Source organism: Marmota monax, unplaced genomic scaffold (assembly GCF_021218885.2).
Source record: "Marmota monax isolate L192 unplaced genomic scaffold, Marmota_monax_Labrador192_F-V1.1 WCK01_AAM20220418_F8-fsc00073, whole genome shotgun sequence".
Taxonomy (NCBI): Eukaryota; Metazoa; Chordata; class Mammalia; order Rodentia; family Sciuridae; genus Marmota; species Marmota monax.
The window spans coordinates 1,385,632-1,399,595 of record NW_026692846.1 but is presented as its reverse complement, the minus strand read 5'-3'; the positions used below and the strand labels follow the sequence as shown (position 1 = coordinate 1,399,595).

Sequence of the window (13,964 nt, the reverse complement as noted above, 5' to 3'; positions counted from 1 at the left end):
CCCCTTGTTAACCCTTTGAGCTGATAGTTGGGTGATTAATCCCAGGACTCCACCCAGCTGGCCCCTCCTCCTCCTCTTGGAATTTCCCTTCCGTGTTCACTACTGAGCCACACCCCCCAGCTCTGGAGCAGTCTAAGGTAGGTATCACCTACTGATACTGCCCCAGCAGCGAGGCCTCCACCTCGTGTCCTCGGAGCAGAATCATGTTAAAATTGTCCAGGATCAATACCCAGTGTTGACCTTATGAGGAGGAGAGGGCCAGAGAGGCTCGGAGTGGCTGGTGGGGGCCTGATGAGAGGGATACGGCAGAGGGGGGCCACTGCAGATGGTCCAGCAGGCCAAGGAGCTTAGCTTACAGGATTTAGAACAGGGCCAGGTGTGTTCATTGGGGGCGGGGGCATAGACTGAGCCCCTGCTGGGCAAAGGCAGTTAGGGGCCCAACGCGGAGGTCAGCAAGGGAGGCTGGGACTTCCAAGGAATCAGACACAGAGACCTGTGGTCTACTTGCGACCTGGTCGTCCTGCCTGCAAAGGGCGTGCGCCCAGGAGAGCGAGCCCACAGGACACCTGGAGACTGATGACAGGGCCCAAAGGAGGCACACTGCCGGGCGAGCCCTGCAGGGAGCGCAGGTTCTGGAAAGTCCACTGCCACAAGGGAGCGGTCCCGCGGGCAAGACGGATCTGAAAACAGGCCAGTGCTGGAGACAGGCTCTGGATGCGAGCGCTCTAAAGAGGCCAGCAGAGGCAGCTCCGGAGGCACAGGGACCGCTCGCCCGGCGGGGAAGCACGCCGGCTTTGTTCAGGAACCGCACGGGTCCTTGTCCCCAACAGCCGTCTAAGACCCACTGCAGACGTTTTCGGGGCGAGGTTCCCGTTGCCGGGGTGACAGGTGAAGGCCCTGCAGTCCCCGCCGTCCGCTTCGCGGTCTGATCCCAACTTTTGCAAGCGCCGAACAGCCGCCGCGGCGCCTGCGCACTGCGCTCGGCGCGCGGGTCGCGGTTGCCCGGGGTTACCGGATTCCGCGGACGCCGTGGGCGGGGCGGGGCTGCCTCCTGACCCGCCTTTCTTGCGCTGTGGTTGGCAGCAGTGGCTGTCCGTCGGAGCGGCCGTCACCGCCTACTGGTCGCCTACTGGTCGCCCCGCCCAGCCGCGCCGGACCGCCCCGCCCGCGAGGAGAGGCAGCAGGGGACCCTGCCCAGGACCAGGGGCTGAGGGCGGCCCTCCCCTGCTCCCGAGGGACCTGCCGCTCGCAGCCTCGCGGGGCCGGCTTCCAGGCGGGCGGCGATGATCCTCGAGGAGAGGCCGGATGGCCAGGGCGCCGGCGAGGACAGCGCCCAGCTGCAGGAGGCCGGCGGCGTCCGCAAGGTGGGGTGCCGGCGAGGGGTGCAGGCCCCCGGCCTCCTGCCCAGCTCTCGGAGGCTCGGTCGGGCGCGCGGCCTTCCAGGCAACCTCTGGGGAAACTGAGTCGCCGAGCGGGCCAGAGCCCGTATCCCTCCCCCTCTGGGTTCCTCTCCAGTCCCTTTTGGGGTTCCCAAAAGGGGAAAGGAGGAGGCTTCCAGGACTCGCTAGGAGCCGAGGTCGGGACCATCATTCCCCTGAAGTTAGGGACCTAGGGACCCACTTCTTTGGCAGGTGTTGGCTTGTCCGTGACAGCTCCGGATCAAGCTCGTTTTGTTCCTAGCTTTGCTTTCTGCACCCATTAGGAACTGGGTGTCCATCTGATGTTGCGTGAAGGTGCAGGCAGCTGGCGCGTGCTGGACTGCAGACCAGGCAGTTTGCCCTCTCTGGGTTTCCCTGAACCTCTGCCCCCTCCAAAGTCCCTAATGCGGGTGCTGACTGTGCCTGGGTTTCCAGGAGCCCTGGGGTCAGGGATGGAGAGCCATCCTGCCTGTGTCTTGCTCTGCAGCCCTAGTCTGGGGGTCAATGAGCCCCCCCCCCCCCGCGTTCATGTGGGCTCTGGGCACCCATGCCCTGCATCAAGGGCTTTCAGTTGGAATCTGCTGAGTGGCTCATATGGCTAGTCCCAGGCCTCTACCACAGGGCTTTGCCCTCTTTCCTAACCAGCATCAGACTACACATTGTCCCTTGCTGATTCTATTGAGCTTTTGTGTGTCTGTGGCTCAGGTCTCCTAGGGGAGGAGGGAAGGGAGGCCTCAGCCAGGAATTAAGCTGCAAGGAATTGGCCAGTAAAGGTGACCAGACCCACTAAGGAGCTCTGTCTCTCTGCCCACCCCTGGCATGCCAGGTGCCACAGCACCTAGCAGGCACTGGACAGTGAAGGGACCTGTCTCCTGTCCTCTGTGAACTGTCCCTGGTAGGATAGCCATGCCAGCAGGTGGCCTTTGGCGGGAGCACATGTTGCTTTGTGTGGAAGGAATGTCTGGGGGCGTTGCACAAACAAGATGTGCCAGTGGGCTTATAAGACAGCACTTCTCGGGCTGCGGACTGCGGGCTGTGGCCAGGCCCTATCTCTGCCCTCTCTTGGCTGCCACCCTAGAAGGGGAATCGGAAACCCTCCCCAGTGGTTTCTTGGCTGCTGTGTCTTGTGCACACATGCACTGGGATGACCCACAGTCAGGGTTCCAGGGAGGTGGCCTTGCAGCCCCAGCCCTGCTCAGGCAGGCCCTAAGTCACACTGCACAGCTCAGGTGGCCTTGCCCTCTGGAAAGTCTTCTCCAAGCCCGCTGCAGGGCTGAGTGAGGCCAGGTTCCCCAGCAGGCCCCTGACCAGCCGTCCCACTCCATCAGATGGGGAAGAACTGGTTAGCTTGCGAGAAGCCATGCCTGGGTCTGAGGCCCCCTGGACAGGGCTGGGTGACTTGGATATGCCCACTACTTCTCAGGCTGTGGGTGGTGGGCTGTGGCCAGGCCCTATCTTTGCCCTTTCTTAGCTGCCACCCCAGAAAGGGCCTGGGCCTCAGTTTACCCATCTGAAGAGCCACTCATATCCCCACCTGAAGGCTGACCTGAGGGATGCAGGGATTCTGCAGACCTTCGTGTCAGCCTCCTCAAGGTGAGGACCGCAGGTGGGCACTGACTGGCCGGATGGGGAAGTGCCACATGGCTGAGTCCCATGGCTTCCTGGGACAGTCAAGGGCTGAGGGATGAGATCAGGGCAATGGGACAGTGGGGGAGGTGGGAGGGGCTGGGCCTCTGTCGGTCTCTAGAACACCAGCCAGGTTAGTTCAACGTACCCTGCCTGGATGGGCATCAGAACCCTTCGGGTGCTTGACCCACAAAGGGGTTCCAGGGCCCTAGAGTGGGGCATGTGACATGGTGCCCAGGTGAACATCAAAGGAGCAGTATCCTGAGGACACGTGCCCTATACTAAAGCTGGCATGCCTGCCACACCGTTCCCCCTAGCACGTGTCACACTGTGTCCCCTTGGACCCTGTGCCCTATTTGTGGACAGAGGTGGCAGCACTGGTGAATGCTGAGTGTCCCCATCCTCTGTTGAGGGGAGAGAGACCTCAGGAGGGAAGGCTGGGGCTCTCTGAGGTGGGTGAGTTCGCAGGCAGGGTGCTCAGGGGTCTGACACTGGGATGGGGGTCTTTCCCAGAGAGCAAGCCCAGCTGGGCACCCCTGGGAGAAGGCATGGGGCCATCTTGCTCTGTTTGCTGTTCCAGTCCTGTGCCAGGCCAAGCGTCTCCTCCCTTTTGCGAGTCCTAGGGACAGCCCAGACTGGCCACTGCCCTCTCTTGGCTGCCACCCTAGAAGGGGGATCAAGCACCAGGCCCTTGGTTTCTTGGAGGGAGTGGGTTGTTTCTGTTCTCCATCCCTTTCCACACGGGCGATCGCCAGGCCCTGCCCCTGCTTGATGCACCCCTTTGGGAATATCGAAGACCACTACAGGTTCTCTCTGTACTGGAGAGAGCCAGAGGAAGTCATGGTGGGGATGATGGCACAAGGGAGGGTTAGGTAGCCTTGTTTCCACAGAATGAGGGCTGTTTAACATGTCTGTGCCCTCCCCACTGCGCACACTCCTCAGCTCAGCGTGGGAAACTGGGCATGGGGGCCACCAGCTTCCAGAGTCCACTCAGCCTGAGGCCCAGCTCTGACCTGCTCATCCCCCTTCTCCCCACACTGGTTAGAAGACTGGCTTGGCCTCCTGGAAGGGACACTAAGGGTAGAGAAGCCAAGGAAGGACCCAGCACCTGGGGCAGGTGCCTGCAGGGCCCAGAGTGGTCTGGCTGGGACCTCCCTCCAGAAAGGGGGTCAGGGGCTGTCATGCAGATGAGGGCCACCCTGCCGAGCTGAGGCCCACTGCCCAGCCCTCGGAGCCTGCTGGCACCTTGCAGTGACTTTTGGTTCAGCAGTGGCCCACCTCTCCAGGAGACCGCCATGACCTCCATCTACCCTGCCCAGCAGGCAGGAGCTGCCGCTGAAAAATCACAGGCCCTGGTGACAGCTGTGGGGCAGTGGATGGAGGACGCTCCTTCCACTCTGCTCCCGCATCTGCAGTGCTGGTGGCCCCGGTCCCCAGTGGGAGGTGCTCTAGCCGCTGCTTTTCCAACCTGGTTTGTCGGGGGGGGGGGTCACCTCTCCCTTATCACCCCAGGACCACTTGGGAGCCTCCTACCTTCAAGCCCCAGCCCAGATGCCCCTCCTACAGGAAGTCTCCACTCCTTCTTGAGGAGCTGGCTGTGGAGGAGAGGAGCCTCCTCCGTGCCAGGACATAGGTCACCCTTGGGGAACGCCCTCCAAGGGACTGGGATAAGCGACGGCCCTGGAGGGTCTGAGTCTCTCCTAGAGTGACAGTAAGCCACACTTCTTTGAATGTGTGGCCAGAATCAGCACTGCACAGATTAGAGCCACCTCCTGTCTGCTGTCGGGACAGGGTCCTGCCAGCTCTGTGGCTTCCTCCCTGTTCTGTTAGGGTGTCAATGACCACCATGGGGAAGCTGCCCAGGAAAGGAGGCTTCTGAGAGGTCCTCACCAGCCCCTGGATGGTGAGTGACCCAGGCCAGGCAAGGCCCCGATTGACTCAGAGGGGTTCTGATCTCAGGCTGCACCTCACCCGTGTCCCTACTCCCTGGCAGTGCTGGGAGGAAGCCGACAGCCAGAGAAGAATGGCGGGAGTAGCCCAGGCCACTTTCCTCATGTCTCCTGGGAGGAACCTGCATTCTACTGGGGCTGAACATCTTGCTGTCCACCTGTACTAGCTGCCCACAGAGTGCAGGCCCACAGCCTGTGGCTGTGGTGTCCGTGGCTGCCTGGTGCCTATGGCCATACCACCCTGCAGGCCCTGTGGGCAGAGCCCTGGAGCCAGGCTCTATCAGATCCCCAGGTTTCAGGGACAGGCCTCTTGTTAAAGCTGCTCACCCTGGGCCTTAGTGGTGGGCCCACTGGAAAGGTGGCCCAGCCCCCAAGGAGGGCTGCACTCCCTGTTTGGCTGGGCCACAGGTCCCCAAGGAGTGAGAAGAGGGCTCCAGAGAGAGCAGATAGGGAGGGCTTCCTGCTAGGGCTTTGCATCCTGCCTTGAAAGGTGGGCCAAGGGGACGGGTGCAGCTCTGTGGACGAGTGTCTGCTTGGCACATGGGAGGCCCAAGGTGGACCCCAGCACTGGAAAGCATCACAGTCTCCTGTGTTCTAAGAGCCAGGTGCAGTGGCAGCACCTGTAGTCTCTGCTGAGGTGGGAAGAACACTTGAGCCCAGGGGTTAAGACCAGTGGGAGACCTAGGAGGCCCCATCTATACCGGAGAAGGTGGGCATGAGGGCTGGTGTGATGGGTGGCTGTGCAGGGAAGCCACTTGACAGGTGGCCCAGTTAGCTGAGGCTGGCATCTATGGTGACCTGAGGGGAGAACCCTGTGCTGGCTGCGTTCTCTCTGAGACTGTCAGGCTCTAGCCCCTGGTGACTCTCCCTTCCCCGAGCACTGCCGAGGTCCTCTGGGCCTGACAAGCCAGCCTGTGGGGGCTCTGTGGGCTGGGCATAACCCACTGCTCTCTGCAGGTCTCTGACCCCATGGCACAGACTCAGCACAGCTGGCTGCAGAGTCACAGGGCCCGGATAAGTCAGCAGATCAGCAAAGAGCTGCGGATGCGGACAGGGGCTGAGAACCTCTACAGGTGAGCACCTGCCGCTCCCTCCCCTCCCCGGGGGAGGGCCACAGGCCAAGGGTGGTGGCCCAGGTGGCTGTCTGCCTGCAGTCGGTCCAGAAGCCAGCGTGAGCAGGTTTCCCTCTGGGTCCCCACAGCCAAGCAGTACACTTACTGCTCAGCCAAGACCCCGACAGGGCAGGCCCGGCCCACCTCTGGGCCCTTGGGCTGGGGCCCAGACACCCCCAGCTTCTGACTTCCCCTGGCCTCCCCAGAGCCACCAGCAATGACCGGGTCAGAGAGACAGTCGCCTTGGAGCTGAGCTACGTCAACTCCAACCTGCAGCTGCTGAAGGAGGAGCTGGAGGGGCTCAGCAGTGGCCCAGACACGCACCAGCCTGAGGGGTAGGGCCTGCAGCCTGGCCACTCAGCACGCACATGTAGGCGGGGCTGCTGTGGGCAGCAGGTCCCAGCCAGTGCTTCTGGTTCTAGCGAAGGTGTCACTGTCCCCATGATACCCCTGGGCCTAAAGGAGACCACGGAATTGGACTGGGCCACCCCGCTGAAGGTAAGCGCTGGCGACAACTTCTGAGTGACAGCCTTGTCCTGGTCCAGGTGTCTCTGAACAGATGTGGAGACAGGGCCACAGGGAGGTGGGGCTGACTCGGGGCCACCAGGGACCCAGCATCCCACCCTGGGCAGGCCTGCTGAGCTGGGACTCTGCCCTAGGATAATGTAATGGGAGCCCCAGGACACCTGCAGGGACCCGGGGCTCTCCTGCATAGGGTTCCCTGGCTCAGGCCGCCTCCCACCCGTGGAGCTGTGCTGTGGGGCCATAGCTACCCAGTGTTTGGGAGGGCTCAGACCCAAGAACAGAGCCTTGTCCCATCCGCCACTGCCTGGCAGGGCCCCGAGGGAAAATGAATTGACTTTGTGCCTCAGAGTCTGAGTCTCCAAGTGACACATGGCACCTGCCTCTTGGGATTGCCATGGGATTGATGAGGGAATTGTGTAAAATTAGCACCAACAAGAATCCACGACTTCCCACCGCATGCCAGGCCCTCAGCCTCACAAGCCTTCTGCTGAGGGCTTCGAGGGCCCTGGACCCATGTGGGCAGCTGGCCTGCTCAGTGCTGGGACCTTCCCCTCCCTGGGGCAGGCTGCCAAACACAGGGTGCCCGGAGGCCAACACCTGTCCTTCTGTCAGGAGCTGATTTCAGGGCACTTTGGAGAGGACGGTGCCTCCTATGAGGCGGAGATCAGGGAGCTGGAGGGCCTGCGGCAGGTGGGTGGCTACGCCCCTCCCACCTCTCCTCCTGCAGCGCTGGCACTGAAGCCTGGAATTGGAGCCAGTGTAGCCTCGCGCAGCAGGAGGCCCTCCTCTTGGGAGGACATCAGGGAGACAGGCACCCCAGTGTGTAGGGAAGGGCCCAGGAGCCACAGATGGCCACGGGGTACTCTGTTCCTGTTCCCTCCTCAGAGCCCTACCTGCTCTCTGGACTCAGGCTGCCTGGCCTGGTGCCCATGGTCCCCTGGGGCAGCATGTGCTTCCACAGGCTGATGCCCAGGGGATTTCTAGGGCAGTGGGGTGGGGTGGGGACTGGGCAGGGGCCCAGCCAGCTCCTGCCCTGCAGGCCATGCGGACCCCCAGCCGAGATGATGCGGGCCTGAAGCTGCTCGCAGCCTACTACAGCCAGCTCTGCTTCCTGGAGGGACGCTTTTTCAGCCCTGCCCGGAGCCTCGGGCTGATCTTCCACTGGTAGGGGCCTGGGATGGTGGGATACCCTGGGGAGGAGGGCCTGGTGCCATGGGAACCACACCCAGCCTGACCCTCTACAGGTACGACTCTCTCACGGGGGTCCCTGCACAGCAGAGGGCCCTGGCGTTTGAGAAGGGCAGCGTGCTGTTCAACATCGGGGCCCTCCACACACAGATCGGGGCACGCCAGGACCGCTCCTGTGTGGCGGGTGCCCGCCGGGCCGCTCAGGCCTTCCAGCTGGCTGCTGGTGAGAGCAGCCCAGACCCTGCAGAGGGCCCACATCCCACCTTCATTGGGCAGAAACCCAGGGCAGGTGGGACACGCTGGCCCTTCCTGGGGGCCCTGCCATGTGAGTACCCACTCTGCCCACAGGGGCCTTCAGCCTCCTGAGGGAGAACTTCTCCCAGGCACCGAGCCCAGACATGAGCACCACCTGCCTCTCCACGCTGGAGCGACTCATGGCCACCCAGGCCCAGGAGTGTGTCTTTGAAGGCCTTTCACTGCCAGCCCTGGCCGTCCCCCACGACTGCCTGGCTCAGCTGCACCTGGCTCAGGAGGCGGCCCAGGTAAGGCCAGGGAGCCCTGCCCAGGACCCTCAACAACAGGCCCTCCACTGGCAGGAGGCCTGGGAGAGCATGGAGTCTGCGGACAGGACCACAGGTCGGAAAAGCTAGTCAAGAGACAGAGATGGGTACCGCCCCCCCCCCCCCCCCCCCGGCCTCCCCAAAACCAGCTGCTGCTGTTCATAGCGTCCTGAGTCCCTGCCTCAGGGGACAGCATGATCAGGGCAGGAACTGGGGCCCTGAGCGCCCAGGCTATGGAGAGGCAGGAGGCTCAGGCTGGCTGCAGGGCCCCACTAGCTTTGTCTCTTGAGCTCCAATGTGCCCACACATCTGCTGGCAGGTGGCAGCTGAGTACAGGCTTGTGCACCAGGCCATGGCCCAGCCACCTGTCCAGGACTACGTGCCTGCCTCCTGGATCACCCTGGTGCACGTCAAGGCTGAACATTTCCACGCCCTGGCCCACTATCACGCAGCCACAGCCCTCTGTGACGGCTCCTGTGAGTGCCCTGCCCCGTGTGCCTGTGTGCCTGCCAGGTGCCTGCTCACAGCTCATGGCCTGTCTGATCCCCAGTGGCAGCTGAAGGAGAGCTCCCCGCGTATGAGCAGGTCTTCCAGCCCCCAACCCCTGGCGAGCCCCACAGCCCGACGCTGCCCCAGCAACCCGAGGAGCGCAGAAACCTTGGTGAGGCACAGAGGGCTCTGGTGCTCACGCCCTGGGCCAGCTGCCGCAGTGTGCTCCTCCCCCACCTGCCCCCAGTCCTGCCCCAGTGGGTAACTGTGGAGAGCGGGGCCTTAGCAGTGCAGGGCAGCCCCGCAGATGGGGGTGCCCTAGGGGAAGCTCCACCCCAGCCCTGCTGTTTGCACCTCCCGACCCCCGACCCCCGTAGCCCACACCCTACCTGCCACATCCTGGGGGCAGGGGGCAGGGTTGGCCTCCAGGGGCCAGCAGGCGGGCCATCAGCGTGTGACGATGCTGTGCTCTGTGTGCAGCCAAGGCCCACCTGAAGCGCGCCATTCTGGGCCAGGAGGAGGCGCTGAGGCTGCATGCTTCATGCCGTGTCCTGCGCAAGGTGGACCTGCTGCAGGCTGTGGTGGCCCAGGCACTGAGGCACTCGTTGGCCAAGTACTCGGAGCTCGAGCGCGAGGATGACTTCTTTGAGGCCGCTGAGGCCCCAGACATCCAGCGTGAGCAGCCTGGGCCCATCCAGATGGGTGTGCCCTCAGCCTGGCTAGAGGAAGATGGCTGAGCCCTGAAGTGCCCCTCAAAGATGCAGTCTCCAAGGCCACATGCAGGACCTTTGGGGCCAGGGAGGGCGGGAGCTCCAGCTGGCCCGAGGAAGCACCTGGATCGAGACCCCCTGCTCTCTCCCTTTCCACCCTTTCCCCTTCTGACTCCTGCCCGGGGGGACCCTGTGGTCAGACAGAGACAGCTGGGCTTCAGGGAGGGGTCCTGGAGCAGGTGGAGGGGCGCCTGTTCAGGGACCTGGGGCAGCTCTACCCTCCAGCTACCAGAGGGCCGTGTGCACCTAGTGTTGCCGGCTCCTCTAGGGTGGAGTCAGGTCCCTCTGGTGCAACCAGCGGCCTGAGGCCCCTGAGCCTTGGGCTCAGCCCTGCTCCTCCATTCCTTCCCACCCCTCTCAGCTAAGACCCACCAGAAGTCCGAGGTCAGGGTGCCCAGCCTGTCCTTCATGAAGGCGGCCGACATCTTTCACCGTCTGGTGAGCAAGCTGCTCCTGCCCTCTCTCTACAGCAGGCTTGGGCATTAGGTTCTGCCCTGTATGTCCACTGGCAGGAGCCCCCAATGGTCCCTGGGTGGTGGCCCAGCCCTGTGCCTCCTACTGGCACCTCCCTGGCTCCTGTCCTGAGAGGTACAGGTGCTTGCCAGGCCGGGCCCCTCGGACTGCAGCCAAGCCAGCCTCTGACCCCTGCCTCCTCCAGGGACCCCTGCCCGTGTTCTCAGCCAAGAATCGGTGGCAACTGGTGGGGCCCATCCACCTGACCCGGGGAGAGGGCGGCTTCGGCTTCACGCTTCGGGGAGACTCCCCCGTCCTTATTGCTGCTGTGGTCCCTGGCGGGCAAGCTGCGGTAAGGGCCCGCTGGCCTTGGAGGCTGAGTCCCCAGGACTCCAGCCAGACCTGCTCTTGCTCCTCACGGGTCTGTGTCCCCAACAGGCGGCTGGCCTCCAGCAGGGTGACTACATCGTGTCCCTGAACGGGCAGCCCTGCAAGTGGTGGAGGCACGCGGACGTCGTGGCGCAGCTGAGGGAGGCGGGCGCGGCGGGCGTGAGTCTGCAGGTGGCTTCACTGCTGCCCAGACATGAGCCACGCAGCACAGTGAGTCCTGGGGCCTGGGCCTGGACCTCCCTGGTGCTCATGAGGCCTCTGAAAGAGGAGCGGTGGGCAGTGGCCCTCACTGGGGTGGCCTTCTGACGAGTGGCCACCTGTGCTGCTGCATCACCTGGTGGCTGGCCTCCCCCCCAGAAAGGCCCCCCACCTCAGCAGGATCCGAGGCTTCCAGCTGGGTTCCTCCAGAGGTCACGTCCACCTGGTGGGTCCACCCAAGGACTGGGTGACGAGCAGCAAGGGGAACAGAGCCCCTGGACATGCCCCCAGCACGCCTGCCTCCTCCCTGGCTCACTACAGGCCACCCAGGTGGTAGCTGACCACATCCTTCTCTGTCCTGGCTGCAGGGGGACCGCCAGCCAGCTCTGCTGGGCCCAGGGAGGCTTCCGAGGAGCCAGAGAGCGTGCGGTTTCGAGATGCCAGCACCCACCCGTGCCAGTCCCCAGCCCCTCCTTGTCTGGAGCCGCAGGGCCAAGCAGAGCAAGCCCGGGGGCCGCCCCCCACCCTGCACTGGTGGGGACTGTGGCACCTGTCCCTGAGTCAGCCATGGTCCCTGCACCCTCCAAGTGCCCAGCGTGTCTCTGAGGACTGGAAGCAGCCCAAGCATTCTGTTTCTCACCCTCAGGGACCTTCAGGCTGGGCCTGCCCTGCTCGGGGCCAGAGCTGCCCATTAAAGACTCTGGTTAGACAAGCCAGATCAGAGCCCAGTGCTGGGGCCACGGCCACCTCACCAAGAGGAAGCACCCCCTGCCCTTTGGGCACAGTGCTCATACAGCCACTCTCCGAGGAGGACAGTGGGGGTGGGGTGAGGGGTCTCTCCCTGAGAGATGCTGTAGGCTCTGGGTGGCGCTTTACTCTGCAGCACGCCCCTGGCCCCATGTAATCCTGTCCACATGCTCAGAGCCCTGTCCACCTTGCTGCTGCCCTGGCTGCAGCCTCGCTTCAGCTGCCCTGGGCTCCAAACCTCCACCCAGCCCTCCAAAGGCCAAGCTTCTGCCTCATGTGTGGTTCTGCTCTGGGAACCCCTGGACTGTCCTCACCCCAGCTGGACAAAGCTAGGCCCCCTTGCTGATTAGCTGCTCTCCGAATAGGGTCCCAGCAAAGGCCGGTTGTTCTCCGGCCCTTGTCTGCCGCCCAGGAAGCACTGGCAAAGAGACTGAGCCCCCTGGTAGCCTGCACTTGCTGTCTCTGTGTCCAGCCCCACCTGCCCGCCAGGGCCCTGGCAGCCCTCGGATGTGCCTCCACGGGCAGGAGCAGTGATCCCCAGGTCCCTTGGAGGGGTGGGCTCAGGACCTGGGCCCCAAATGGATGAGGTGAGAAGGGGAGCACGGGCCACAGGCCAAGCCGTACCAGACAGAGGCCACAAGGGGCCCTTCCACCAAGGGCCGGGGGGGTTGAGGACAGGACCCTGGTCACTGGTGTTACTCCCCAAGGCCACCAGGGGGCAGCCGCCACCCACTGACAGCCACAGGAGGGGAGAGTATGAGGCAGCAGATCAAGGAAGGCAGAGCAGTCCACTCTGCACTCTGGCCCTGGTTCCATGGTCCTGGGCCTGCTGTCCATTACCCCTGCACACCACCCGTCAGCACTGACTGCCAGGTCCCAAGTGGGGGTGGTTCATGTGTGTGTGTAGGCATGGGGGGTAAGTGTGTGTTTGGAAGCCCTGAGCACAGAGGCGCCCTCTTCCAAAGCAGAAGGGCAGGACTCCCGGGCCTGCGGGAGTTGGGGGTGGGAGTCCCAGGGTGTCCTGCCACCACAGCCCACCTGGGAGAATCCCCGTCAGCAGAACAGGCTAAGGTCACGCAGGAGGTCTCAGCACGTGTTAAGTCGATTAATAAAATCATGCTTCAAGAAGGTCATTACCTGATAATCAGGGGTGACAGGTTGGCCAGCCCTGTCCCCAAGGAGTCCCCATCTCGCCTTCTGTGGCTTGTCCAGACCCAAGAGGGTTGGGGGCGAGGCTTGCCCCTGCCTCCTTCAGAGCTGGCTGTGGGCCCCCCAGGCTGTCAGGGAGGGCTCTCCCCTCCAGGTCAGGCAGCCTGGTGCACAGCCTCCCTGCTCTGTGGGCCCCTTGCCCAGCCTGAGCCTTTGTCCCCGGCCCCCCGCAGCTATGCCCTCTACGTGGAAGGCCCGTGGCCCACCACCACAAGGTCTCCCTGGTGTCCGCCACAGGGGCTCCCACCTGGAGCCAGGCACACCAGGAGCAGCTCCCCTGCCTGCCACACACGTCTGGTGGCCCTCCCGGCCCTCAGAGGACAAAGCAAGGGAGTTAGGGACCCTGTGCTCGCTAGTGATGGCCCACAATCCAGTGGTGGGGCTGGGAGCTCCTGGGGTTGGGGCCCTAGCCAGGCAGGGCTGGGCAGAGGGAGCCCCGCCGCGCCCCTGGCACCTGAGGCGCTCTATAGGCAGAAGAGGTCCTCTTTCACCTGGGAACATAGGTGCCGCCCAACAGAGTCCTGCACGGTTGGGGCCCCTGTGAGGGGACAGCCAGAGGCCCTGGGTCTGGGAGGGCCCTGACCCCTTGTCCTCACCCACACATGGCAGTGGCTGCCGCTCAGGGCGTGCAGGGCCGGGATGCACCTCCAGCCTCCCAGGTGACTCCCAGCCACCCAGACGCTGGCTTGGCAGGGGGTGGAGTCCCTGGCTGGCTGCAGGAGGCCTCAGGGGCCAGGACACTTGGCAGAACCCGCCATGCATCCCAACCAGTTGGCCGCGCCCCACAGGGGTCAGAGCTCCTGTCCCTGGGGTGGCAGGCAGCACTCCGGGCACCCGTCCACGGGCCCACCCAGCAGACGGCAGCCCCAGGTGGCACAGGAGGCCGTGGGTTGTGCTGAAAGGGGAGCTGTCCAGGCTGGGAGAGCCTGCCCGGCAGAGGCCTTCCCAAGTAAGCAGCAGCTGCCCTGACAGCCTGGCTCATGCGAGAGCCTGGGTGAGGATGTCCGTGCACGTGCCTGGCTCCGACCCTCCACCCTGACATCTCTCTACCTGCTGCCCACACAACTCCTGCCCATTCCTCCTTGGCCTTCCAATCTCCAGGGACAGGTTAGTGTCCCTCCCTGGGGCAGCCTTGTCTGGCCAGACCCCATTTCCAGGGCTTTAGCCCGCAGGTTCTGGCCCAGCCATGTCACCATTTGCCACTGCATGTCAGACGGCCCCTAGGTCATGGGCAAATACCACACTTACAGGTATTCAAGGTGTTCAAGGCCTGTGGACACCTGTGGAGGACATGCTGGTGTCCCACACCTGCTGCCTGGGAGGAGGGGCC

General features: G+C 63.8%; 1 protein-coding gene across 3 annotated transcripts; it reads left to right on the top strand.

Annotated features, from left to right (window-relative positions):
* The first annotated feature begins 1,164 nt into the window (after positions 1–1,164).
* Positions 1,165–12,558, top strand: Rhpn1 (rhophilin Rho GTPase binding protein 1). 3 transcript variants are annotated; one of them, XM_046449037.2, is made up of 15 exons: positions 1,165–1,364; positions 5,951–6,066; positions 6,312–6,440; positions 6,528–6,603; positions 7,243–7,320; positions 7,670–7,794; positions 7,875–8,041; positions 8,167–8,360; positions 8,698–8,854; positions 8,929–9,039; positions 9,348–9,542; positions 9,999–10,075; positions 10,296–10,442; positions 10,529–10,690; positions 11,047–12,558. In XM_046449037.2, exons 1-15 carry the CDS (start codon positions 1,284–1,286, stop codon positions 11,236–11,238), a joined length of 2,007 nt encoding a protein of 668 aa, XP_046304993.1. In that variant the 5' UTR covers positions 1,165–1,283; the 3' UTR covers positions 11,239–12,558. The 3 variants fall into 3 exon arrangements, with proteins under 3 accessions (XP_046304993.1, XP_046304994.1, XP_046304995.1); XM_046449038.2 differs by lacking the exon at positions 7,243–7,320; XM_046449039.2 differs by lacking the exon at positions 10,296–10,442.
* Positions 12,559–13,964: the final 1,406 nt, after the last annotated feature.

Bases quoted from the DNA above. Each gene is read 5' to 3' on its own strand.
- Rhpn1 (XM_046449037.2), top strand. From the start codon at position 1,284: ATGATCCTCGAGGAGAGGCCGGATGGCCAGGGCGCCGGCGAGGACAGC. The intron at 6,067-6,311 runs GTGAGCACCTGC...TGGCCTCCCCAG, and splicing joins GGGGCTGAGAACCTCTACAG to AGCCACCAGCAATGACCGGG. The intron at 6,604-7,242 runs GTAAGCGCTGGC...TCCTTCTGTCAG, and splicing joins ACTGGGCCACCCCGCTGAAG to GAGCTGATTTCAGGGCACTT.